This window comes from Perca fluviatilis, chromosome 4 (genome assembly GCF_010015445.1).
Source record: "Perca fluviatilis chromosome 4, GENO_Pfluv_1.0, whole genome shotgun sequence".
NCBI lineage: Eukaryota > Metazoa > Chordata > Actinopteri > Perciformes > Percidae > Perca > Perca fluviatilis.
The window spans coordinates 22531995-22558907 of NC_053115.1; the positions used below are offsets into that span (position 1 = coordinate 22531995).

The 26913-nt window shown below is 39.6% G+C and overlaps 2 protein-coding genes across 8 annotated transcripts in view; one reads left to right on the forward strand and one right to left on the reverse strand.

The window, feature by feature from the left end:
- The window catches only part of arhgap9 (Rho GTPase activating protein 9), a 47276-nt gene extending 24668 nt beyond the window's left edge, over positions 1-22608 (forward strand). For 3 of the 7 annotated variants that reach the window (XM_039796722.1, XM_039796721.1, XM_039796726.1), the window contains 15 exons: positions 668-733; positions 5026-5172; positions 5323-5421; positions 6392-6453; positions 6603-6690; positions 7215-7310; positions 8422-8520; positions 10414-10519; positions 10830-11030; positions 13482-13580; positions 16080-16157; positions 16415-16468; positions 17240-17374; positions 19267-19372; positions 21404-22608. In XM_039796722.1, the coding sequence (XP_039652656.1) occupies positions 668-733; positions 5026-5172; positions 5323-5421; positions 6392-6453; positions 6603-6690; positions 7215-7310; positions 8422-8520; positions 10414-10519; positions 10830-11030; positions 13482-13580; positions 16080-16157; positions 16415-16468; positions 17240-17374; positions 19267-19372; positions 21404-21590 (1623 nt within the window). In that variant the 3' untranslated portion in view covers positions 21591-22608. The remainder of the gene's footprint in view (positions 1-667; positions 734-5025; positions 5173-5322; positions 5422-6391; positions 6454-6602; positions 6691-7214; positions 7311-8421; positions 8521-10413; positions 10520-10829; positions 11031-13481; positions 13581-16079; positions 16158-16414; positions 16469-17239; positions 17375-19266; positions 19373-21403) is intronic. The other 4 variants (XM_039796723.1, XM_039796725.1, XM_039796724.1 and 1 more) reach the window with 4 other exon arrangements.
- Positions 22609-25121: 2513 nt separating this feature from the next.
- Positions 25122-26913, reverse strand: part of LOC120556735 (zinc finger E-box-binding homeobox 2-like) — a 29254-nt gene continuing 27462 nt past the window's right edge. Inside the window, exon 9 of the mRNA XM_039796447.1 lies at positions 25122-26589. The gene's annotated coding sequence lies outside the window, so the exon portion shown is untranslated. The remainder of the gene's footprint in view (positions 26590-26913) is intronic.

The window sequence follows — 26913 nt, forward strand, 5'->3', positions numbered from 1 at the left end:
TTACACAATATCATATACCTAGGTGTGTTGTTGTTTTCATGTCATTATTGCTGTGGAATTCCCGACAGAACATGTAAAATGTACTGCTTGTTAAATTGAGCTGAATTGGTTTCATGTGGTTGTTATGCTAATATAGCTCATTTGGCTTTTCATTGTCAGATGTGTTGCGACTGACTTGGTCATTCTCACAACGAGCTCATTCGACTGTATTTATGAGGACGTGTGGGATCCATTTCAACAACTAAAAATCTGCATGCCTGATTCAAACAAGTACTATGCAGTTTGTGTTTCAGTCTCACTAAGCAACGGCAGCAACTGCCTCTCATTAACTTCAGTTGTATATGGGCACGAGTGTGTGTGTGTGTGTGTGTGTGTCTTTGTGTGAACTTTTGCGCTGTGGTGGTATATCTAGGAGCATTTTTAGCTGGCAGGATGTGAGAGGAGTAGTTTCAGTTTTTGTGTGAGCGTTAGCCCGGTCTTCACGACTTATCTTTACTGAAAACATTTGTCAGCATCCTGTTTTTACATGTAGGTGTAAAATTATTTGGGATCAAATTTATTTTGTTCCACAAATGGGGACAAGTCTAATTTTCACAAAAACTGACAGTCAAATATAAGTAATAGTGATTTGTGTGTCCTGTCTCTTTGTCTTTCTCATTTGCTCTAGTTGACACCTGATTTCCTCTTCGAGAGCCACCAGAGGAGAACTGACGGTGGCTGGCAGATGAAACAGGTGAAACTCTTCTCTACCTGCCACACTCTTTCATCGCCAGAGGGCTAATGCTTTTCCCCTTGACTCTCACCTTGTCAAAAAAGCACCCGTCAAAGAGTAAAGTAAAAGATAAGCGCACTTTACTAGTTTTACATATTCTCATGACACAACAGGATCCATTTTCTTAAAGCTACATTGTGTAAGAATTTCTCCCATCTAGCGCTGAAATTGTATATGACTACCAACTGAATATTACTTTCTAGCCCCCCCCCCCCCATTCCGAGCGCGTTCTAACTCCTATGGTGGCCGAACCCGAAATTAGCTCTTAGTATCTCCATCGTTTACACGCAGCTGTCCTAGCTGTCTGTGTTACAACTGCATGACGTGAGTTGTCTGCCAGGGAAATCACGACGTTATGCACAACCACGCTATAGTTAGCCAAGCAACTATGAAACTTCGAATTTACACAAATAGGCAGAATTACCTGTCAAGAAGAAAGCAGGCAACTTTTAAACTTTTAAAATCCTTGCTCCTTATGAGCTCTTTCCATCTTGGAAAAGCCACTCCAATAGGCTATTAACTTTGGTCTTGTTGCTTTGCCTGTCGTGTTGTCGTTTTAATTATTTTTTTTACTTCCTTGGCAACTCCGTTACATGTCCTAGAGAATAGGTGTGATCCTCCATTTTCAACAGGCTTTCAAATCTGCCGGTGTTCTGTCGATCTATGCTGCCTTGTCGAAAAATGCTACCGTAGCGCAAATCGATAGTAGAGTCTATCGAGTCGCGCTGCCCTATCGAAATGTGCTTCCTTATGTGTTCCCATTTCCAATTGTGCAGGCAGGCTGAATCCCATAGAGATATAACTCTAACAGTATTGACATCTTATGTTTATTTGAGAATATTTTGATACTCCATTATATCTTTATTGAATATTTCAGTGGTAGCATATTCTGATAGACAAATATACCCTATCAAATAATGCTCCCCCAACAGAATCATTATATATTGCACCACTACTCATCACCCGCTGCGCACATGGAGTGACAGTGCACTGTCAGGAGATAAGGAGCATATTTTGATATTCTATTAAATTATATTTATTGAATATTTCAGTGGCAGTGTATTCTGATAGACAAATATACCCTATCAAAAGGTACAATGAATAAATTATTCATTAGATATTACTCCATTAACCACAGTATCGACCGTATGTTTCGACCGCAGGGTTGCATAGATTTATGGGCGGGGAATCAGACCATGCTTGTGGGTCGTGCGCATGCGCAGAACCGCTAAGTAGCACATCTCGATAGGTAGCATAGATCGATAGAACACCGGCAGTCGCGAATAATCTTCTCTCCCTTCCTTGCATTCGTCACGGTGCTACTGAGTGTAAAAGCGCAAAAGGCAGAGGTATGTGTCACTACCCAAAATGAGTAGAGTGCAGCTTTGAGTTGCGCATGCGTCACTTTGCGACGAGTGCAGATGTGAGTTGCGCATGCGTCACTTTGCGACAAGTAGCCTACAAGATGCTAACGGCGGTTTGAGCTAACGTTAGCAATCAAGTAGCCTACTAGATGCTAACGGCGTTTTTAGCTAACGTTAGCAATCAAGTAGCTAGCCTACTAGATGCTAATGGCGTTTTTAGCTAACGTTAGCAGTCAAACAATCATAAATAGCTAAAACGTTTTTGAAATGACTGCTAGCTACAAGTTTGCAATCAAACACAACATCGGCTGTCACTTGAATGGCGTTTTGAGCTAACGTTAGCAACCAAACAATCATAGAGAGCTAAAACGTTTTTGAAATGACTGCTAGCTACAAGTTAGCAATCAGACACAAAGACTGTCAATTTAATGGCGTTTTGAGCTAACGTTAGCAACCAAACAATCATAGATAGCTAAAACGTTTTAGAAATGATTTCCATCTTCTGTTATTGTATGTAAAGAGAAAAGTTTATTATTTTACAGATTTCACAAATTTCAGTAAGACACGTTATGCCGTAAACAGTTTAAATCTGACCACGCGCAACTCACATTTGCACGACCAAAGCCGGTCTGACTCGGCTAACATCGGGTATGACACATTATGCCGTAAACCGTTTAAATCTGAGCATGCGCAACTCAAAGCTGCACTCTACTCATTTTGGGTAGTGACAGTATGTCCCACTTTGGCTAATGTATTTTAAAGATGGAGGTGCAACATGGCGGCCGTTATTTGAGCGACTCGCTCCTATGTATTCTGAATGATTCTGAATGGCAGATTCTACGCGTACGAGAATACTTTGATTAGTTGGTGGAATGAGCACATTTGTAAAAGAACAAAGGGTTTTTTGCTAAGAATCAACTCAAAAAATTACACAGGTTTAACAAAACGGGACACCATGCAGCTCTGGTGGCGTAGTCTGCCACCTTGACTTTGTCACTGCACATTAAGAAAAAATGTGCAGTGGGTTATTTTTGCACATCTACCACCAGAAGCATTAACTGTATGTCTGTAAATAAGTATCTATAGATAACATATACTTCCTATTCTTCTTTTAAAAGCTGAAAAGTCTTTCTTTGTTATTCTTGTTGCATGTCTGACTGGGAGGGTAATCCTAAGTGTTTTATGAACGCTTAAAGGGCTTTTGATGGAGGGTATTTTCCTCATGAAAATCAATGAACTCGAGTTGTTAGATTTGCAAAAACTGCATCTCCACTGTATTACTGTAGAATACATTAATGCAATGCCAGCTATGCTCTTTAGATTCTCAGAGATCAGCATTTATGCATATTAAGGTGGTGAAATAGCAACTCATGGTGTAAAAAGAAAGGCTGTTACCCAAGCAGTTCTTAATGCAACATGTTGCATCACAGTGGGGTGTGGGTGTGCTTAGTTTAAAGCCCTTTTAAAGGCCTCCTCTTTGCAAAGTAGCAGATTTGGCTCATAGTGCTAATCCCCCCTTGCATGAAAAGATGGCAAACATTTGGAGGGATATTTAGTCTGATTGTTGAAACTAGGTTACTGCGATTGGGAAAGGTACTTAATTATGGCTGCTGCTGCATGAAAAGTTCAAGTTGTGGGAATTTGTATGCAACAATGCATACGTGTAGCTGTTTGTGCGTGGGATTGTATATATTTGGCTTGTAAAGTATAGATGCACATACATGCATCTGCCTCACTACTCCTGCTGTAAAGTGAAGCAAAACAATTTGAAACAGCAGTTTGTCCCCATTTGCCAGTTTTTAAAATTCTCAGAATATTCACTCATAATTATTGTATTATTGTTTCTCAGATTGCCAGAATGCTTCACTTCATATTAGCAGTTCATACATGTAAACTGACAATGCACTGCTGCTGCATTGTTGTTCTTCCCCAAAGAGGAATTATTTAAAATACTTGCAGCTTAATTCAGAATTGATCTGAAATGGCAGAAGGTTTCATAGTGGCTACCACTGTGTGATATCTACTGGGAGAATTGAGAGCAGATAAAGAAAAGAAACCCTGTTGAAGCTAATGCTGACGCAGTGTGAGGTGTGACATTTAGAACTACGTAAGAATGATTTGCAAGCCAGCAACCAGTGTCCTGACTGTGGCACTGTCTAATCTAATTATTTTAGAGCATTGATCGACTCGGCTGTCTATCAGTCAGAGAAACAAAGCAATCATCAAATAAATCAATGAGAAAAAGTCCCACTAGTAAGCAAAGGTCCTCATTGGTATACCATTGAATGAAAAGTTTAAACAGCAGATGGGAATAAAACAGCATTGAAGACAAATTGCTGCTTATGGTGTCAATACTTATACTAATTACTTTTTGAACACACAGTGTATGGTGCTTCTTCATTGCACAGATTAAAATTTAAAACCTATGGTCTAGTGCAAGTAGAAGAGTTAATGTCTTCCTTGATTATGTTACATGTTTTGCATGTTTGTTTGCATGAATTGTATTTAAAGTGCAAAATAAATTTCACATGAAATGCGTTACCATCAGAATATTGAAAATTAAGGAGGGAAACTGCATGCTTAATTTTCAAAAAGTTTCCTGACCTCACTGTTGCTTGTTTGTGATTTTAATTGGTTGCTCAAGGCAAGAGCGTCAGCTAAATAATTAAAAATACAGTAAATGTAATAAAGAGGAAACGGTTCTTCTATGGTCTCAATAGGTATTCATAAGAAAACACTTAACAGCTCTCACAAAATCCACTGACATTAAAATATAATGGCAGCATATTGTATTTATTTTTCCATTAACACACAATAAATTAGTGATTGCTATTGCCCTTGTTCACCACTGACCCAAACGTTTGACCCCGACCTTTAACCCCTGTGAAGAGCATGCAGCGCGCCGTCTCCTCTGACACCCTGAGCACGATGTCGTTCAGCAGTGCCGATGCCCAGTGCCATAACTCTGCCGCTCTGCATGATGTCAAGCAGCAGCTCAGTCACTCCCAGTCTATGATCCTACCTGAGAACGGCAAGGTACTGAAGGTGTACAGTATTCACAGACATGCAGACGGAAGGGGGAATGCATACACTTTTAACAGTTTTCACACAAAACACTGGACATATGCACATATACACATGCAGACAAATGAACACCGCTGATGATGCCCACTTCCTGTCTTTCAGGTGGTCCAGCAGTGCAGAGATTACTCCTGTAATGTGACCAACATTGTCGTGGAGCCTCCGTCTCCTGAGAGCTCTCCAGACAGCGATGGCTGCACACCGGTGAGAAAAACACTGCTTTATACTTTTGAAATAAAACTATCTGTACATGAGTATAATATTTTATATATTGATTTAATATTGTGCATTGATAGACAGCTTTGGGCACACAATTCCTTTTAGCATCTGGGTATCCTTAGCTTTTAAATTACTCCTTTTTAAACTACTAAAACCACCATAAAGAGGGTGTTTAAACCTCAAACTGTTTTGTTTTTTTTAAGTCTCCTTTGCTTCTCTCCTCCAAAACCTTTTCAAACTAATTCTGAGAAAAAAAACAATCATACACCCAAACCAGCCTTTTTAGGGAACTTGGCAGCCATGCTGTTACCCCAACACACAGCAACAACAAAACAAGGCAGTGGCCATAAACCCCTGGTAGCTCTGGCTTTCTGCTGACCCTGTAGGACTTCACTAGTTCTGTTTCATATACCAATAAAATATATTAGTTAAATCCAGTTTTGACAAAATACTGATTCTCCAGAATATGATGGCCAATGTGAAGAGAAATGTTGGAAATTATTTATGAGTTTGTCAGCTTGATCTGTCTACCTGTTGTATTTAGTCAGATATTTAAGGGACAACTATTATCACAAAAAAAATACTTTCCCAGTAACCGAGAAGGGAAACTAGTCAAGCAGATAGTTTTGGTTTTATTTGCAGATATTGTTAAAAGTACATTGTGTCTTCACAGAGTCTTTTTTTACTTTACTGAAGTTAAAATATAATAAACTTAGTTTGTTCCTCACTGTCTTTATATACTATACTCAAAACGTATAACTTCCTAGTTAGTATTCATTCTTTTCCCTTGCACCTTAAACGGGGCCATACCGCAGTGGGAGATTTAGGAGCAGCTCCCTCCCGCTATTTTTTTAATGATGCAACATTCGAATAAAATGTGTTTGCTCAGGATGCAGTGTATTACACAGAGGGATATTGCATATTGTGCTTTAAACCCCTTTTATTGTGTTCTGAGGAGTTGGAGAAAGCCGGCCTCCTGAACAAGACGAAGATCGCAGAAGGAGGCCGGAAACTGAGGTGAGGCATCATGAGGCTGCTCCCATGAAAGACAAAAAGTTATATTAGGATTGCATCTGTTTGCATGAATATAGTGTTTTAATAAATTATGGTGAGTATGATTTGCTGGGCTGAATCTGATAAGTGTACGTGTGTTTGTTGGGTTGCAGGAAGAACTGGAGTCCTTGCTGGGTGGTGCTGGTCGGGAACAGTCTGGTTTTCTTTAAAGATCCTAAATCACAGACACCTTCCAGCTGGGTAAGAGCTCAGACAACTCTGTTTGATTTTAGTCCAGGTAATGTCTTTGCAAAAAACATAAATTAGTGTTTTCTTTCCCTGCTTATTATAACTAAAAACTGGGTGGAAAACATTCCATGAAGCACATTTCTTAATTTGGAAATCCTAAGCCAACTGTTGTGAGTAATTTTCTAAGTGCAGATGTTAGTTTTTCTGCATGGTTTTTTTTTTCTTCATTTTAGATTTGAAAATTGTGAAGCAACTTTTTAAAACAGCGGACTCTGGTCGGTTGCACAAAGATCAGTAGCTTTGACAAAAAGTGAGCACATAGCTGGATATTTCTGTCCACTATGTTGCACACATTTCTCCATGTTTTTCATGTGATAATTTTTCATTGTGAAATGACACACATCAACTCATCTGTTCATAAACTCTGTGTGTGTGTGTGTGTGTGTGTGTGTGTGTGTGTGTGTGTGTGTGTGTGTGTGTGTGTGTGTGTGTGTGTGTGTGTGTGTGTACCTGTGTACCTGTTTATTTATAAATAGAAACCAGGAAACAGTCGTCCTGAGAGCAGTGTGGATTTAAGAGGAGCCCAGCTGCACTGGGCCAACAACCTGTCCAGCAAGAAAAATGTCTTCAAGGTAGGAAACAAGTGGACTAACAGTAATGTAAATGGACTGTTTTTATATAGCACTTTTCTAGTCTTAACTATTACTCAAAGCACTTTTACATAGTACAGGAACCATTCACCTTTCACACACTGTGGCCAAGCCTGCCATACAAGGTGCCACCTGCTCATCAGATCATCTGCTCATCAGATCATCAGTCTTGCCCAAGGACACTTCAACATGGGACTGCAGGGATCAAACCACCAACCTTCCAACTGGCAGGCAACCGCTCTACCACTGAGCCACAGCTGCCCGATCAGACAACACAGTGAAAATATATAATTTGATCAACTTCAAACACTGTCATTCTTGAGAAATCAAGAAACTGTTACGCATTACAAAACTGTTCAGACCTCAGTGATCCTTTCATTTGAATTGTTGCATTGAGCTGATGTACAGTGAGGACGATGTGATAGCAAAAGGTCCTTATCACCGAAGGAAGTGAGAGTGGGAAGCTTTCTTTCACCCGGTCACTCTACTGTGACTCAGTGAGGAAGAGGAAGCAGTAAAAATAAATGTTCCAGTGAAATGTGGAAGATTATAGCTTGGGAAAACCCTGACGAACTTCTGGCAAATTTGAGATTTGCTCTGCAAGTCAGTCTGGCCAAGAGCCCATTCAAGCCCATTTCCAATTTTTCCAAATCAAGGCACCAATCACAACCGCTGAGGCGGGCTTTACACAATGACGATAGCGCAGCGATGGCAAGCAGCTTTTTGTTTACATTCAACATGACGCCCACCGAAGCGCAGCAACCCGTTGATGCCACTGTCGCTGCTACGTCACCCGGATCTTTGGTCTGATTGGTTGAAGGACTATCCAGTTGCGCCCATAGGCATTTGAGCGGCGTCCGTTGATAACGCCCCTTTGGAAATGAGCTGTGAATGAACCTTCCCCAGACCCACTCTCAGTTACAACTGAGAAGGGTCTGGTGTCAACCAGGCTAGGAAGATTATGTTTTTTTTTACTGTCTTTAACATCAAGAAATGTGCAAATGATTGAGCTTAACACCTGGCAAACTGGTTGTATAAGACGTGTGAAAAAATAATCATCATTGGGGAGCTTATTTGTAAATGTGTGTTGTAGCTGAGGACAGTGACGGGCAACGAGTTTCTGCTGCAGTCGGAGACAGACTCTCTGATTAAAGAGTGGTACAACACCATCCAGAACGTCATCGACAGGCTGGTGAGACACACAACAAACACAGAGTTTTACTTTCAATGTCCCACTTACATTAGTGGTAAAATGGTTTCCCTTTTGGATCAAAATAGCGTCACACACTCAGGGCCCTATTTTAACGATCTGAAACGCAAGTGTGAAACGCAAAACCCAAGTAGCTTTGTGGGCGGATCTCGGGCGCTGTTGCTATTATACCGGCGGGATAAATGAGTCTTGCGCCCGACGCAAATCTTAAATGGGTTGGTCTGAAGTAGCTAGGTGTGGTTTGGGCGTAACGTGAAAATAACCAATCAGAGCGTCATCTCACATTCCCTTTAAGAGCAGGCGTATTGTTCCGTGGCGGATTGCTATTATGAAGGCGGATTTGCCTGCCGCACGCCAGCGGGAGCTGTCCGGGATGCGGCAAAGTAATAAATGCCCGTCTTGTCCGGGTGGCGATGTTGCTGCGATCTCTCGGGCGCGGCTCCTCAAGTCTGGAGAGGATTGCTGCAGCCATGGAGCGTGGGCCTCCAAACGCACCACCTGCACCTGTTGTGCCCCTTCCTCCTCCCCCCACTCCATCTCCGTCCACCCGCTCCACCAGGAGCGCATCGCGCATTGCCACTCCCGGACCAGATTCCGCCGGAGTGTTCAATCCCACCGTAGTTCAACATCACGTCTCCTTAAGTCCTCTAATATTTCCTCATTTATGTCATCAACACACATGATTCATGGAAATGTGTAAAACACAACAAGCCACAAAGAATGCTGCGACTTTTTGAGGATTGTACTGTAAAATGCCTCCTGATCTATCCAAACACATGAAGCGCATTTTCAGTAATATCTCTTTCTTTATATATTTCTTTGTAATTATGTATGGTTTTCAAAAATGTGAACTGCTGTAGATGAGAGAAGTGTATGCGCGTTGTGCACACGCTACATTATGGCCAAGCATTCGTCTCTAAAATAGCATCTGAATAACGCGCTACTGACTTTAGACTAGCGCTACTGACTTTAGACTAGGTTTTTCCTGGTCAGTGGCGGAATTGTTTTCTGAAACTGCAAAATAGTACCACGTAACGTTTGCGCCGGAACACGCCTCCTCTTTTCGCTGAACCGCCCCCTGGTGCGCAAATACATTCCCTAATTTACCGACGTGCGTCTGTGGAGGGAAAAGTCCGCTGTGCGTGGGGTGCAAAATAGGAATGATACATGCGTCGGTGTACAAAGGCAATTGCGCTGAGTGCAAGATAGGGCCCTCAGTATATAAGGTTTATGTTCACCGCTGCCTTTTACTGAACTTTAAACACACATCCTTAACTCCTTCCTGTCTTGCTCTTTGTGTTCCACTGTGAGATAAACTTTCAGGGCGCCGCCAAATTATGTTAACATTTTACAAGTTTTTATTTTTATTTATTTTTAAATATGTCTGAAAATATACATTAATATATATCCAACATTTTAACAGCAAAGATAAATTGGCCTATTTTTTAAAAAAAATAAGTATTTACACATTAAAGATTAGCTTATAGTAAAGGGTACTATAGGTAAGGTAGCCACTATGGTAGCCATACAGTTAAGCTTAAGGAGTCTCTGTGACTTCCACATGTATGTTTTAACATTAAAACATAAAATAATATCCATTTATTTTTATCCATTTGGCCCATTTTAATATGCAACTCAATTGTATAGAATATATGCAGTAGGGAGTCCCTACTCAGTCTCTCTTTCAGCTTATGGGTCCCCGGCCTAAAAAACGTTGAAGACCCCTGCTCTAGGTTAAAGCATTGTTTTTCCTTAAATAAGTTTCACTGTTGGTGTGTAAATGTTTCTCTGTTGGACTTCTGAGAAGCCACTTTGAACAGTATGTGGTAATGCAGTTGACACAATGAGCGCTATTTCACTCTGCCTGCCTTCCAGGACCGCGAAAACCCGTTAGACAACGTCCTGCAGTACTCTCTGAGGCGAGCGGGCAGCGTGGAGATGCTGGAACACAGCGGGGATGAGGATGACAGGAGAATGTCGCGTAAGTCGTCACAACACGATGCCTCTCATCGCTCCACTCTGACTTCCTTCCTTCACACAACCTCCCAGTCTCCACCTCAGTTTACTCTCGCTCCATCATCATCACTCTTTCTTCTTTCTAAACTTCCACACAGGCTTCTTACATCCCTCAATCCTTTCCTCCATTCTCTCCTCCATCCAGCCTACTTATATTTTCACGCGGCCCCCGTGGCAAATAATCCCCCCGTCAGTCCTGTCTCACCTTCGCCGTCGCCCGGCCCTCCCGCTTTTCATCCTCACCACCATTCCATCTCATCTGCTCTCCTGCCCAGCTGCAGCCCAACGATCCGCGCTGACCTCCTCTTCCTCCTTCTCTTCCTCCTCCTTCACCTCCTCCTTTCCCACCTCTGCAGTCCCTCGCTCGTCATCCAACCTGGAGAACACAGAGAGGAAGAGAGTGAAGACCCGGCTGAAGAAGCTGATCCTAAAGAGACCTCCTCTGCAGGCGCTGCAGGAGAAAGGGCTCATTAAAGGTGAGATTTCTTTGTGCAGTTTTACGCAAGTATCTTTAATTGCTGTTTAGCTGAGCTGCATCACAGTTGTGATGGCTGGCAGGAAATCTCAGCATTCACCCTGCGGTGATGCCACATCCCCGAGTGAATATGCATCGCAATCCTCCTTGCCTGTTTAGTAAGAGCTTCTCCAAAATGAAAGTTTTTTTACACTGCTTTTACAACACTATTATAACATCTTGGATCTTTCCAAAACATTGTGTTTTCATGCACTGGTCAATTTTGATATTTTGGGGCTATTTTACTTCCACAACATGACTAGTGGAAGATGTTTATTGTTAGTAGTTTTCATTTTACTACAATCTGTCTATTTGCGTCATTAGATTTCTCCTAAATTTACCAAAAGTAAGCATTAGATAATTGTCTCAATGTTACCGTATTCACCTGTAGTGTTTTGTATGTATCTTTACAATATATTATCTTTAAGGTTTTTCTCATACTCTCTCTTCAGTAGCATTTATATAAACTGAGCTTTGCATTTTCATGCCTATCTATATTCTAAAGGTTTTTAAAGAGGGGTTAGTTCAAATATCATTCATAGCCAGATTTATATTAACATGTTATCCCTAAAAACATGGTGAAATGGAATTTTTTAATGGCTTTTGGCAGTATTTTCTGATTTATGGAGTGATTAAAAAGAGATTTTCAAAATGCCCTCTGTAAAAACCTTTGACTCTTATATTTCAACAAAATGAAACAAAAATTCTGAACCTGGCTTTATCCAATGTTTAGATTTCTGTTCTGGAAAGGTATGCAAATTAGATCATATTAAATTAAATAATGACTAATTTGCATATTTAAACATAACATTGCAGACACTTGTAATACACAAAATAATTTTCTTAATATAAGTATTCAACTGGGGAAGTTTCATGGTGATAAGTATTAGTTAATTTGTTTACCCTATTCACCCATAGTGTCTCCCCTTGAAAGCTGAAAGGATCCTTTTGTCTTTTTTGATATTCTAAGCAAATTAGGACACCAATGATGACAAATTAAACCTAAATTAATGGAGAAACCCAATGAATGCAGATGCTTCCATTCAGGGGTCACTGAATGGTTTGAGAATAAAAATCCTATCAGAGTCAAAATGATATGTTATGGCCATCAGATCTCAACCCAATTAAACATTTATGGGAAATTTGTCAGACAACGCTCTCCGCCACCATCAGCAGTGCCAAATGAGGGACTATTTTTTTAAATGATTCTGTTCATTCCTTCAGTAGAGTTCAGAGACTACGTATATGCCAAGGACCATTGGAACCATTGAGTCATGGTGGCCCAGCAGCTTGTTGGTTTTTCCTTTAATTTGTCACAGATGTGTGAACTCTTTTACAACACTTCTATAACACTTCCTCTATAATGAGTATTTTTTTCAAAGCTGTTCCTTATTTTGATAACTCTTTTATATTACTCTTTAAGATTAAATCCTTTTGTGTTAGCATTCAGCTACAAGAACTTCTGTAAGACTTGACTTTTATAGCTTTTAGACAAAGCAGCATCCTGAAAAAGAATACAAAATTGAATGTGCTCTAAATGGCAAGATATAGCGTATTACTACAGTGAAAAAGAAGAAGGTAAAATGTTCTAGAAACGAACATAAACTCTTTTATAAAACTTGTTTTATAACATCTTTAACACACTTGTTGCTTGGGGTTTCTTGTCCACATTCTAAATAAAAAAAGCTTTCATTTTTTTAAGTATTTTTTCTGCCATTGTTTTTGCCTTTATTTCATAGCGAGCAGTAGCAAGGTGACAGAAAGAGAGAAAGAAAGACATGCAGCAAATATACTCGGCCAGACTCAAACATTTACATGTTCAGCGATCCCACCAGCACCTCATAATTTGAACAAAGATAGAACAATTATTTGGTCAGCATTGAAAAGCTAATGCTCCTTTAAAGCTTTGATGGGATGTGTAACCTCAACTACATCCTCCTCCACTAGGAGGCGTAACATGACAATGTCTGCATTATATTAGAACTGAAGAAGAATTTCAGATAAATTGAAGCATCTATAGATTGAGAAAATAATGACTCACAACTACTTTCAAAGTGTGATTATTATGGTTAAACGGATTGATTATTTGATGACATTTTTACATTCACAGTGTTCATCACAGTCCTTATCAGAGATAACACAATGTGATCATACGGCAGTACAATAGTGGCATACTCTGGAGTGAAGGGATGCATATGATTTGTTTTCACCCTATGGTATATATGGTATAGTACATGAGTTGCATTGCATAATCAAGGGTGAGCTGTTGGGAACATGGAGGTTTCATTCCATAGTGAACAATAAATGTATCTCGATTTACTTGAGCTTGTAGCTCTTACATCATGTCTTGGCACAGTTGTCTTCTGAACAGACATAAAAAGTTTGTGTTTGTGTGTCTGTCATCACCCTTCAGATCAGGTGTTTGGCTGTCGTCTGGAGATGCTCTGCGAGAGAGAGAAGAGCACCGTCCCTCGCTTCGTCAGACTTTGTACTAACGCCGTGGAGAAGAGAGGTACAAACACTGTAAACACACACCCGCTCCTTCTTTTGTGATTCCAAACTCCCTAAACTAAATTCTAATTCTAAACTAAACTAAAAGGAGACATGAGAAAACACTCCTCAATTCTGTTTTGAGCGTCAGTCACTTGACAGCAGTTGTGCACCTTCTGTTCAGCTCAGTGACATAAATCACTTAACAAACATTTACTAAAAAATGTTTGTGATTGCCCCAACAGAGAGACAACTAAAAACGCACAGAGAGGAAGTTGTGACAGCTGCCAGCCGGAGAGAGATCTAAATGAGAGAAAATGGAGTTGTTTGGAAACTGTTTAGAAACAGTGCTGCAAATAAAAATGTAATACACAATAAAAAAATAAAAAAAGAATCAGTGTTTTGACCACAAAGGCTTTAAAAACCTGGTTTTGATGAATTAAATATTTCTAGGGAGCAGTTTTGGATTGAGATGTTTACATTTAAGGTCGTGACGGATCACGGACAAAGTAGCTTCCGGAAAAAGAGAGATGAATTATTTTTGATACTTCTCATAGTTACAGTATAACTAGGAGAGTGCAGACCTCTGCCAAGGCATGCCCTATTTCTCATTGTCAATGCAGTGTGAATTTTCCCAGTCGGGAACTCATTCTTTAGATTATTTCGACACCACATGAATGCAGCACAAATGCCCTCTCTTGCAATGTTAACGAAAGTGAAAATTCATTTGTGCATCGTGATTCGGATCCGCTCCAAAATGTTATGGGGTCTTCCTTGGCCTATGACACCCTTTCACCAGGTTTTTCATGAAATCAGGCCAGTAGTTTTTCCGTAATCCTGCTGACAGACAAACAAACAAACCGACAAACTGAACTGAAAACATGTAGAGGTAATGATTGCAGTAGATTTTTTCATCAAGCATTTTTGTGTGTCCTGGAAGATAGATCCCTTCTCCTGTTAAATGTTCATATATATATATATATATATATATATATTTATATATTTATCTTTCATTGTTTTCATAATTGGTAATTCTGCTGCTTATTTTCTTGATTAAAATGTCTGTTCTATAAAATATCAGAAAATAGTGACTGCCCAAAAACTGCCCAGTACCTTGGGTGATGTGTTCTTGTTGCTTATTTTGTCTGACCAAGAGTTCAAAACCCAAAGATATCAAATCTGCCATCACAGAGACCAACAAACCTGCAAATATTCACATTTAAGAAGCAACATTTATTTGATTTATTGATTGTGAAAATTGATGCAGATTTATTTTCTGTCAATCAACTATTTGATTAGTTGACTAACCATTTCAGCTCTTATTATAAAAGACACATTTGTGATTTCAGCCCATACAGATAATATGAACTTTATTTGACCAATGACCAAATATATGATTTTTCCCACGTGGCTAAATGAATGCTGTATGTTTTATAGAAGTACCATGAGACATTACATCTCAGTCAGTGGATCCTTGTGACTGTGAAGCTGTGGATTTTAAACTCAAAACTCTGATAATCAATGTATCACAAAAGCTGGACTTGTTCTGACTTGACCATGGTTTTGATCTCTACACAGGATTTGCTGACAGTAATAAAAAATATATATAGAATATCATCAATTGAGGATGTTAAGGCATAACTTGTTCTACATCTGACATTAAAACCAGTGTGGAAAAAGCAGAAACTCAATGTCATAACAAAACTTTGTTTGCACTTCATCAAGCATAACGCCATGACATGTTGAGAGGAAGTACTCATTGTCATTGATCATGCAAAATGTCTAAAAGTGTTAAAATGTGCTTTTGTTTGACGCTTTTAGGCACTTGTGCAACATAACAAACTTCCCAGGCACACTAAATTATTAATGTGGACAAAAACAAAACCATTATATCAGCTCTGACTGCATTAAATCTGAGGAAAGATATTTTTTATTAGGGCTATATGCTTTTGCCCCAAATTAATTCTTTCACGATACATAGGTGCCGATTTGATTTGTATTGCGATTTTCATTTATTGCAATTCTAGAAGTATTGCGATTCGATAGTATTGGGTTTTGCCATTTTCTTTTCCTTCTTTAACAAAAACAAAAGTTGAATAATAATCTTCTAGAGACAATATATCGTGAGACATTTCTAAAAACTAATTGTTTTCTTAAAAGAATGCACATCAGTCAGTCTAACATTTATTTAATTTGTAAAGAGGTACATAACATGTATTATCTGCATTTTCTGCTTTCGGTCTGTTTTGCTGGAAGCGGTTATGATGTAGTCGCCGTCTGCGGTACCGTATAAACAGAAAATATTTAGGTGAATCATTGGTAAAAAAAAAAATTTAAAAAATAGATTCTGGGGAAAAGAATCCATTTTTAATAATTTTGTCCCACCCCTATTTTTTATCGTACACTCGTGAAGTCAAGTTTTAGATCATGGAAAATGTGTCAGTTTGGTTTTGATACTAATAATATGAATAGATGCCCAGGCACACCAGTGATCTCACCAGCTCTGTGCGCTATGTTGCAGGACTGGACACTGATGGCATCTACAGAGTGTCAGGGAACCTGGCTGTGATTCAGAAACTACGCTTCCTGGTGGACCACGGTGAGAATGAAGGGGAGGAGGGGAAAAGTGATCTGCTTCGATGATTAATGCTAATTCATTTGGTCTCTGACAATGAATGAAATCTGCAAGGGATGATGCTGTTTGTTCATTCTGATTACATATGAAATTGTATAACCACATCACACACCTACTGTACGTCCTGCTTGAAACCTGATTGTCTCACTCCCACTACATGACATCCTTTTGATAAAGTGGACGCGGAGGGATGCCCACTGAGTAACTGTTGGTTTTTGCAGAGCGAGCGGTGACTACAGACGGCCGTTACATGTTCCCGGCGGAGTTGGTACAAGGTAGATTCAGACTGACGGGGGAAAAACAGCCGCTTTCATGCGTTACTCAGCCTGCTTGTTATTGTGTATCATGTGTTGCATAATGTGAACACCTCATTCAAACACTCCCCACACACAGACTGGCACGCAGAGCTGAGATGCAGCGCAGACGTGCACTGAGCTGTCTGCTGGTTGTGCTACCATGTGCTTAATGTATGTGTGTCCCTTTAGGCTTTTCTGCTTTAACTTTTCTGATGTAATAACACGCAGCAGGTTGTACAGCGACGTCTCACGCGGTGCATGGCTGCCACCAAGTGGACGAAACGGAGAATCAGCTGCAGCTTGTGTACTGTGAAGTGCTCTAATCCCACTGCAATACCTAACACTAACTAATGTTTATCATCATTAGATACTAATTTATGTATCCTAAACATTGAACTTGAATTAAAGCTCTTTATTTTCTTCCCTTTGGTTCTCATGATGCAATCTGAGAAGCATTGGTTAGGCCTGGATTTTATTTGCTTTACATGTGTTTGTGCTTCTGTGTCTTCTCTGACTTTCACAGACCATTTCTATCTCCCTCCTGCAGCTACAAGCCGTCATGTTACGCCTCAGAACTGACATTAATTCACACTAGGTTCTGCTGATGTTGTTTACTAAACGATACTGTGACTGTAACTCCACACTAACTCTTTGTCTCTCTCTTTCACATTGCCTTGCCTTTTGTTCACTTCCTCTGATCCCTGTTTGTCTGAATTTCTCCCCCCCTCCTCCTCCCTCCCTGTCTCTCAGAGGAGAAGCTGAATTTGGACGAGAGTGATTGGGAGGACGTTCATGTCATCACAGGAGCTTTGAAACTTTTCTTTCGCGAGCTTCCTGAGCCCCTGGTGCCCTTCGGCTTCTTCACCGACATCGTGGAGACAGTTAGTGAGTGACCAGCTTCAGCCCCAGTTAATTTTTTATATACTGTATGTACCTTCCCCCCTTCATTGGGAGTGTCACTTTACACAGAATGGCACTCATCTTTGATCAATCGTAAGGTAGAGATTAAAGAACCTTTTCAGTTATCTGTTAACAAAGTTTGTATGAAATAGAAACAAAATTCCTATTTAAAAGAACCTTTATAATTGAGGTGAGACCTTTTTAGTGGACAGGTTTTTTTAATTTGATTCTTTGTTGTAGAAAGCATATAGACAAAGGAGAAAGACAGAAAGGGGGGATATAATGCATAAAAGGTACTGGCCGGAGTCAAAGTGAGCAAGTTGCAAATACATGAAGTCTTTTAACCTGCAGGACGTGGGCATTGGTCACTTTATAATCTCACTTTATTGTTTTTCCTCTGTTGTGCTTTTATTTCGAATACTCACAACACTGATGTGGTTTTAATGAGTCAAAACCAAGACAGTCTGGGTTAGAGAGTTCAACCCCTCTGTACTTGGGTGCTTTCACACTTTGTCAAGCTGTGGTGAAAGTCATTTTCATCATTATAGAATATTCTGTATTTACAGCATTTTCTTCCACCTCTAGAAAGTGAAATGCTACATATATCATGAAATGTACATGGACCCAGTAAAATATAAAATGGTGCTTCCCAAAAAGAAAATTACATGAGTTTCCAAGGCGAGAGAAGAATAATTACATACTGTCAAAACTAAAATGTATTGGGCAGTATTGAATTCAAATGAAGTGAGGGTTGTACTGCATAAAACTCCTGACCGTATAAATCCTCGCAGGTTAGCTGCATTTTTTCATATAACTCCCATAATCCTCAACTCATATGTGTTATTCTATATTTTTCTTCTTGTCAACAAATGACATTAAAAGACCAAAACTAACAGTGTGTTCATCTTTCACTGCTTTACCACTTCCCTATCCTGTTTGTGGCAGTATGTCTTTCCCTATTGTCAAAGACAAGCCACGAATATAGTTTATTTGCTCAAAAAGTAGTGCATTTACCAGGGACTATTTTCAGCTGTGGATTAATAGACATTTAATGCTCTGGTGAGTATCATATATATATATATATATATATATATATATATATATATATATATATATATATATATATATATAGCATATAGCATATAGCATCATAATAGAGGAACATGTCATGCAGTGCAGCAGTTGAGGCTCAATGCTGTTTTTAAGAGTTTTAAACACAGAAGTAGGTCTGTAGCATTTAGGAATAAACCAAATCAGGCTTGCATATAGCAGTTGTTAGGATCAATTCACTGATCACGGTTTTAATCTTTTCTTGGGATTTGTTGACTGGAAAAAAAAAAAGAATATCACCAAACTTTTCCTTTACTGCATTCTTCATCAATTCATTTGCATGGCCTTCTGTGATTCAGATATGTATCATAATATATTTTACTAATCCTAAAACAGTAGATAAACAGGCATTATAAATCAATTACATTCAGTAAGAAAACGTGCACATTAATAAGAAATGATAAGACACGTAAATGCATTCTTCATAAATAAAATTGAATTGAATTGAATTGGTATGAAGGGACTTTTTTGCTGCAGAGGGAACTATCACCACTGCTGATCACAGCAGTGGTGATAGTTGATAATTGCACGCGGCTTCATCAGATTAGATCGTGGATGTGGCCTTTGTAATTATTGCCATGCAGTGTTGTATGTGGTTCAATTTTAAATCATCAAAGAAGAAATAAATAAAAAAAATGCTCATAGATTACACGTGATATCAGTTAGTGGATGTGATTCAAGTTTCCGATGCTAATAAAGTTCATGAACTGGAATGCAAATGATGACATTTTTTTGTGATCTGGCACGTCTCTTGCTCTGTGTTGCAGAGATGTCGGACTACATGGACAAAGTGGACCGTTTGAAGTGTCTGGTGCTTAACATGCCTCCTCCAAACCATGACACGCTGCAGTTCATGTGTCGCCATCTCAAACGGTGAGAGGGCGGGAATAAAACCACCTATGGTACATCTCTGCTGATGTGTTTGTCTTTGTCTCTGCTGTCTCTGTCATTTGTCTGCCCTGAAACTGGCACATTTCACAACGCAGAATATTCCCTCTGGATATTTCGGCACAAAGGAATGAACCAGATGCCCTTGTAGAAAAATAAAATCTCCTACTCACAACTTTTCTTTTTAAATCTAACCACAAGATGGGGTAGTTTCCTTGTCATTCTCAGTCATTTTCTGTCAGGGATTCTTTGGCCACAGCTCTCAAAGTATGCCAGTGCTGTACCAGGATCACACTGTTGTTAAGTTTGGGTCCCTCTGAAGATGAAAAGGTTGGAGGAAGATGAATGGTGTACGATGTTCTGCGAGCCAGTTTCTTTTACAGTACATAAAATGTGTGTTTTTTACCGCCTATGGTTTTTCCTTCCACTCCAGGGGTGAGTGTTCGTGTTCTGAGGCCGATGTTTGTGCCAGGGTGTGGTGGGCCCCATGAATTTGTCAACTCTGTGTCTTTCTCTCATTTTCTCCCCGCTGTCATTCCTTTACCCCCTCGCTCTGTTTCTCATTTATTATCTCCCTGCTCAATCAGCCCCGTCGCCTCCTCGTTTGCTACCTTCATTTCCTTTACTTCCTCCTCATTCTCTTCTTTGTCTTCTATGATTTCTCCCCTTCCTTTTCCTCCCCTCTTCCTCCTCTTTCCATCCCTTTCTCATTTTTCCTCCCTCCTCCTTCTTCCCCCCACGCTCTCCTCCTTGCCTCAAAGGTCCCATGGGAGCCTTGTGGTTCGTCTGCTGGAAGGCATACCAACACCACCGCCGCCACCACTGGAACCTCTCTCTTTTCTCTCTCTTCGCCCTCTCCCTCCCTCGCTCTTTTTTTTCTCTCTTCAATCTCCTCTCTCTCTTTTCCTCCTCTCTTTTTAATGTGGAAGTTTTGAGCAATTGCTGGCTGCTTCTGTGGCTTGGTGGGAATGGCATTTTTAGAAGAATGCCTCATGCTGTGGCTTAAACCCATTCCTGCGTGTGCGCCGCTCCCCCGCTCAGACACACCAACATAGGTGGATACAGGCGGTGGATTTAGACAATTACTGTATGTGCACAAATTTAGATTGTAAAATGCACATACATGGACATGAACATGCATGCAAAAACAAGATGTCACTGGTAGACGCTGATTCTTTTAGTTACTGTTCTGTAACTAAAGTTTGTAAGAAGTATAAAGCTGTCATGCTGACCGCAAGAATTAAGCTACAGTGTATATGGGCAGTTAGCAGCCATCTATGTGTCTGCAGGTCTGCAGTCCCAAAGAGGAATTCAAACAAGAATCAAGTCTACAGCCAAGTCTGCGAGGCTGTGCTCAGGCATGATAGTGCTTTGAACTACATGCTAACATCAGCATGCTAACATGCCCGCAATGACAATGCTAACATGCTGATGTTTAGCAGGTTTACCATGTTCACCGTCATTGCTAATTAACACTAAACACAAAGTACAGCTGAGGCTGATGGGAATGGCATTAGTTTTGCATGTATTTGGACATAAACCAAATAATTAGATAGATTAAAAATGTGACTTTGATGGCTGAAAAAATCACCCGTTATTACATTACATTTTATCCTGAGGGGGGGGGGAACTGAATATGTGTACCAAATTTCATGGTAATCCATCCAGAAGTTGTTTGGACATTTCACTCAAAACCTAAAATGTCAACTTCATGGTGGTGCTTGAGGAAATGTCAGGGGATCACAAAAAAAGTTATTATGATACATCAGCTGAAGTCCATTAAAGTCCAAGCAAAATTTCATGGCAAGCAGTCCAACAGTTGACATATTTGTTGGTGGGCTGACTGACACTGCCATCCCTAGAACCATGCTAACATGACATGAGAAATTAAAATCCACAAGCTGCAACAATTCAGAATCTGTTGTCCAGAGACATTTTTTTTATTTTTTTTATTTTGTTGTTTATATTTTCACTGTTAAACCTAGCTCTTCTTCTCTGTGTCTGATCTCTCTGCAGAGTGTTGGAGCATTCAGGCAACAACCGAATGACCACCCAGAACATCGGCATTGTGTTCGGTCCGACCCTGATGCGTCCAGAGCGGGACAACGGCAACATGGCGGTGAATATGGTTTACCAGAACCAGGCGGTGGAACTCATCCTCAGCGAGTTTGACCACATCTTTGGAACAAGAGGGCCCTCTTGATCTTTATGGACAGAGGAGGAAGAGGGTGGGGGGATTCAAAAAGCTCCTCCAGATCAGACGAAAGCACGAGTAGTGCAGCGTTTGTCCTCTTTGCCTGTTGACTCATGTGGTGTAAAATGGGTTTCACATCAAAAGATAATTATGGGGTAAAAAGAACCAGGACAGAAAGCTGCTAATCATGACATCTGGCCTCCATATAAAGCCATGTTAAAACAATAATAGTAAAACAAACCAATTTTAGCTGCACTACTTGTGTCTTTGACTGCAGATGTGGATTGCAGCCTCTGTGTTCTTTACTGCTGGAGTGGACGCCCCCTTTGTCACATTTCCTTGATGTTTCAGATTTCAGATCAGGATATACAAAAGCCATAAACGTGATAAATCTCCTCCAGCTAGCTGAGTATTAATCAGTTATTTATCAAGGAATGTGAGGAAGGATGTGTCTTAACGTAGCACTCAAACAAAACTTAGCAGAGCCATCTCACTGTGAAAACTCATGCGCCAGCACCTTTTGCGGCAAAGATGGACATATCCCACCTGCAGTGGAAAGCAGAAGATATACAGTAAAATATGCAAACAAGCAGGAAGCAGGCTGGGCATGTAAATGTGACCGCATCCCTGCTGAAGTTATACAGTGTTTTAATGACGATGTAAAGTTCAACGGGGGAACTCTTCAAAGATAAAAGCACGGTTTTAGTGATGGGATGATGTGCCAACAGGGCAGCTAATGTTCCTCTGTACTTTGTAGTGTGTTTGTGTGGACCTTTTGGACAAATTTGGAACTGTCTTCTATTTTTATTAGTGCAAACTCCTCAGATTAAGTAAAAATAAATATATATATGAAGTTGTAAATATGTGAAATATTGTTAGCACTTTGCATACAGTGTGTAACTTAAACAATATATATATTAGCCAAATGAAATCAGACTGATATATTTGCTTTTAAATGAACAGTATGTTGTTAAAATATTGCTTGGACCTGATTGGTAACTCTCCTGCAATAAAAAAAAAAAAAGTGTGTGTCCGTCAGGTTGTTTGTACTGAGCGATGGGTTTGCGTGAGAGATAGTAGAAGTGTGTGGAGTTATGTGGGCCTCAGAGGCGCAGCGGGCGGAGTTATCCTCTGTGATTGGTGCAAATGCTGCTTTTAATAACCGAACAAAAGGGGAACTGGAAATGCATATGTTCAAAAAATGTGGATTTTCCCTAAAAACCCTCTCACTCTCTCACTTTGTGGCTTTGGTAATTTTATATTGACTGTGGGTTTGGCAAAAGACAAAAAAGAGCAGAAAAGAGGGACAAGGGGGAGGAGAAGAGCTCACAGATTTTGCAACATTTTATTAGCTTTATTTATTCATTTTTATGTTGCTATTATTTCAAGTATTGTGAGTGTGTGAGGAGGGGCTACCATGATGTGTAGCTGACTGATGGGGAGTCATCTGAACTTTTGATCATTGTGTGTCCAAGGTCGTCCTTATATTTGACTGACAGAAATATTTTCAACTTTCAGTAGACAACCACACTTGTTTATTCGATCCAAATGCATGTATGCACATAGTCATCACAGTTTATACATTTATCCCTCAGTCAGTACTGCAGCTTCTCAGTTTTTTTTCTGGTCTATTGACAGACGGGTGTCCCAGAGCCTCCTCACATTACATTCAATGTTACCATTTATTATATCCAAAGAAATCTAACACCCTCCAAAACATTTATTCACCAAGTATTTTAACCGTATCTTTTGTTCTCTCTCCAAATTCTGAAATTTTAAGGGATTTTTCTTTTAATAAAAACACAGTGGCATTAAACCGCTGTAGCCTCTAGCTCTGTGATGTGTTTAATTTCAGTTGGTATGATGGTGTTAATCACTCCCTAAAATAGAATTAGTCGGAGACACAGACACCCCTCCCTCCTAATCAGCAGTGTGTTGGCAGTGAAAGTCAAACTCTATTACTTTGCTGCCCTTTTTAATTTCTTCAGTTTTTTTCTTTTTTCACGATTTATAAAGGCAGTCTGAATATTCCTCGATAAATTTAAAACAATCCATATGAAAATTACAGTCTTACAGTCTAATGTGCAGGCAGAAGAGCAGAAGTGCTGCAGAACTTTGGAGAAATTTGTTTCAGATCATCAGATCATCAGATTGTTGATGCATGGACTGATGCAATGTAACCGCCTGACCATTTTGCATCTGTAGGTAGTTATTTTGTTTGCTGCAACACTAAAACAAAACGTTTTTGAGTTTGTGTGAGTATTTATTAAAAAGTCGTGGAAGTAAGAGAATGAAAAGGTTTTAAAATGTTTTCAACATGTTTTTCATCCAACTAACTCTCAGAACTGATTTAAATTTCCAAACCACTTTTGAAAGTGTACTTTATCGTAATTTGCTTGGGCAGATCTACAGCATGTTAACAAATCTGTACAGTTTATTCTTGCAGGAAGAGATACAACTGTGACGGCTCATGGCAAACAACAGGCCTTTTTGTTACTGTATATAATGGCTTTGTCTTATGTGAAGTTGTTTGTGTACAATTCGTTTGAGAAGAGAAGAGACACGTCTGCACTCTCATGGCTAACACAGGTGCCTTGACCTTGTTGCTATGGTTGCAGAACAGTTTCTCTGCCCACCAGTGAAATACCCCTAGCTGTGTTCATTCTTTACAGTCAGGTCTGCTTGTTCTGTTGCTCCGTTGATATGGGAAATCGAAACTTTGAAATGCTCAGCACCCAAGCTGGCAACCTGTTGTTCGTGGATGGCTCTTGCAGCACTGTTGCAAGTGATGCTGATGCTGTTGACTGTGGTGATTTTTGTACACCACAAATATAAGTCAAGGCAGTTCTCATTTAAATGTCATCTTAGTCATGTTCAGGCCCAAAACCAGACAAGCAATCAGAAAATATCATAACATCACCAATTGTTGGTGCTACAGTTGACTAAATGCTGCTGATGCATGGCACCCCAAAGTATCTGACCCACGTCACCCGTTATGTTTGTTAATGTTACGGTTAGCCGATTGTTTACTCAACCAACCATTAACCTAAAGCTCAGTGTATCAAATAGCAGCAGAGCTGCTCAGCCCCTGCATGCTCCAGCCACATCCACAGCAGGTTCTCAGGCACAAAGCAGCCACCTCTGATGAATCATCATGCAAATGGACACAGAAAGCCACACAAAAAAAGTTAGTGTAACAAAGCAGTCTGCCGATCATGAGCAGTGAGGGAAACGGTTTACTGTGATGGGAAACTAAGTCACCAGGCCACAGCCGAGCTTCAGAACTGTCTTATGCTTAAAGATGTTTTTTATGTGTTTAACACTGACATTTCAAAACGTTTGAGTGATAATTGAATTCTCTTTTGAAAGAACTTAATAATTCAGCCTATTTCATAGCCACTGAATGAAAATTGGCGTGAAATGATTACACTTAAATCTTACATTTACAGTGTTGTAAAGCCTACAGCAATTAAAACAAAAGAAAATGCTGATTGATGATGATTTTTAAACAGACAGATTGATAAATACAAGATTCTCCTGACAAAGTATGTACAATTTTATTACAAATATCCACAAACATGCAAAAAACATACATAAAAAAGTTATTACAAAAGTTGCAAAGGGTACCAGTAAAAGATAAAAAAAAGAAACACTGGTTGATATAAAAAAGGGTGCAGATGCTGAGTGAAAGTAAACCATTTCTTGCCTATTTTCCGTCCCAGAAATAACAGGTAAGGAACTACGCACGAGTAGGGTGGCAGTTGGTGTCACATATGCATATCTTTGGTGATAACACACACACACACACACACACACACACACACACACACACACACACACACACACACACACACACACAGTATAAGAATTCTTTTGCGCCCGGTATGCATGAATGCTACAAGCTTAGTCACACCTCATGCACCACCGTCTTATCTCGTCGTACCAAGGCTTTGTCGCATTACTCACAGTGTCTGAGTACATCTGAGGCACTTTTCACGTTGACTACACTGCAGTCAAAAAGAGGAAGTTAAAAGCTGATGTATGTGTCCTGAGTCTTGGCCCTCTTGCCAGACCTCAACAGACAGCCCAAATGTGTGAAAAAATAGGTTGTAGCACATGTAAATTATTACGAGAAATAGGAGCTATTTTAGCATAAAATAAAACAAAGCAGCTCTGTGTGATTATTACACAAACAGTGAGACAGTGCAAGTTGTAATTGCTCCCCCAAAGACTGACTTCACTTTAACCCCCTTTAATAACATACAGAGATGCAGAAATGGCTGTCCCCAGGGAAGGCATACAATTAAAAAGGTACAGTCCACTGCTTTTTGTTTAAAAAATAAATAAACAATCACCTTCCAGTTCTTCCTCTTTTTACTGCTTGCTCTAAACTACTAAAAAGACTGCTGATTAGGCAAAGCCACGGAGCACCATAGTTCACCTGAAGAGATGAGCTGGTTGTACCTTGTGATTTCACAGCATGAATGATAAAAGGAGTGCTTCCATATATTCTCAAGCCTTCACTGGCTTTGGGACAAAGTAATAGCTGCATGTGTGTGTTTTCATGTACAACGTTTTAGCAAGTTATTGCTCATTTCTTAAAATAGAGGTAAGGATTTGTATGAAATAATACCACAGGATATTGAATGTTACTCGCACGAGGAAGAATAAATATACTAATTGAGCAACAAGCGATTCTGATTGTTATGGCTGCATCTAATATTTAAACTTTGATGGCATGTTACAGTGCACAGTAGTCTTTCCATTCATCCAATGGATTCTTTCCTATGGGACCTAGTTTCATAACCCACTTACTGGTGTGCATCTATGTGAACAGTCGAAATATTTCAAACAAAGTAAACTATATACTGGACATAAAAATACAAAGGCCTCTTCTTCATGGGTTGTGCAACAGTCAGCAAGCTTATAAAAAGTCAGATTTCTGCAATGTCACATCTGGATATGTGACATGACCACAGATGAGTCACCCAAATGTTTTTCAGCTGTCCTGGCACACAAAAAGAATGATTTTAAAAACACAAAACAAACACAAAACAAACAAAAAACACTGTAGGTACATCAAATCTATTTTGCATGATAAAATATTATAATTTGTATTGTCACATATATTTTGTTTGTATGGCTTCATCCACTTTAAGACTATCTATGCTTTGGCTGTTCTTTTTCATGTTGTAAAAATGAATTTAAAATAAATCAGTGGAGCTATATATATATATATATATATATATATATATATATATATACACAGTATATATGAGAGAAAAAGTCTATCAAAAGTCTTAATATATATAGTATATGCATTGTTTTGGCT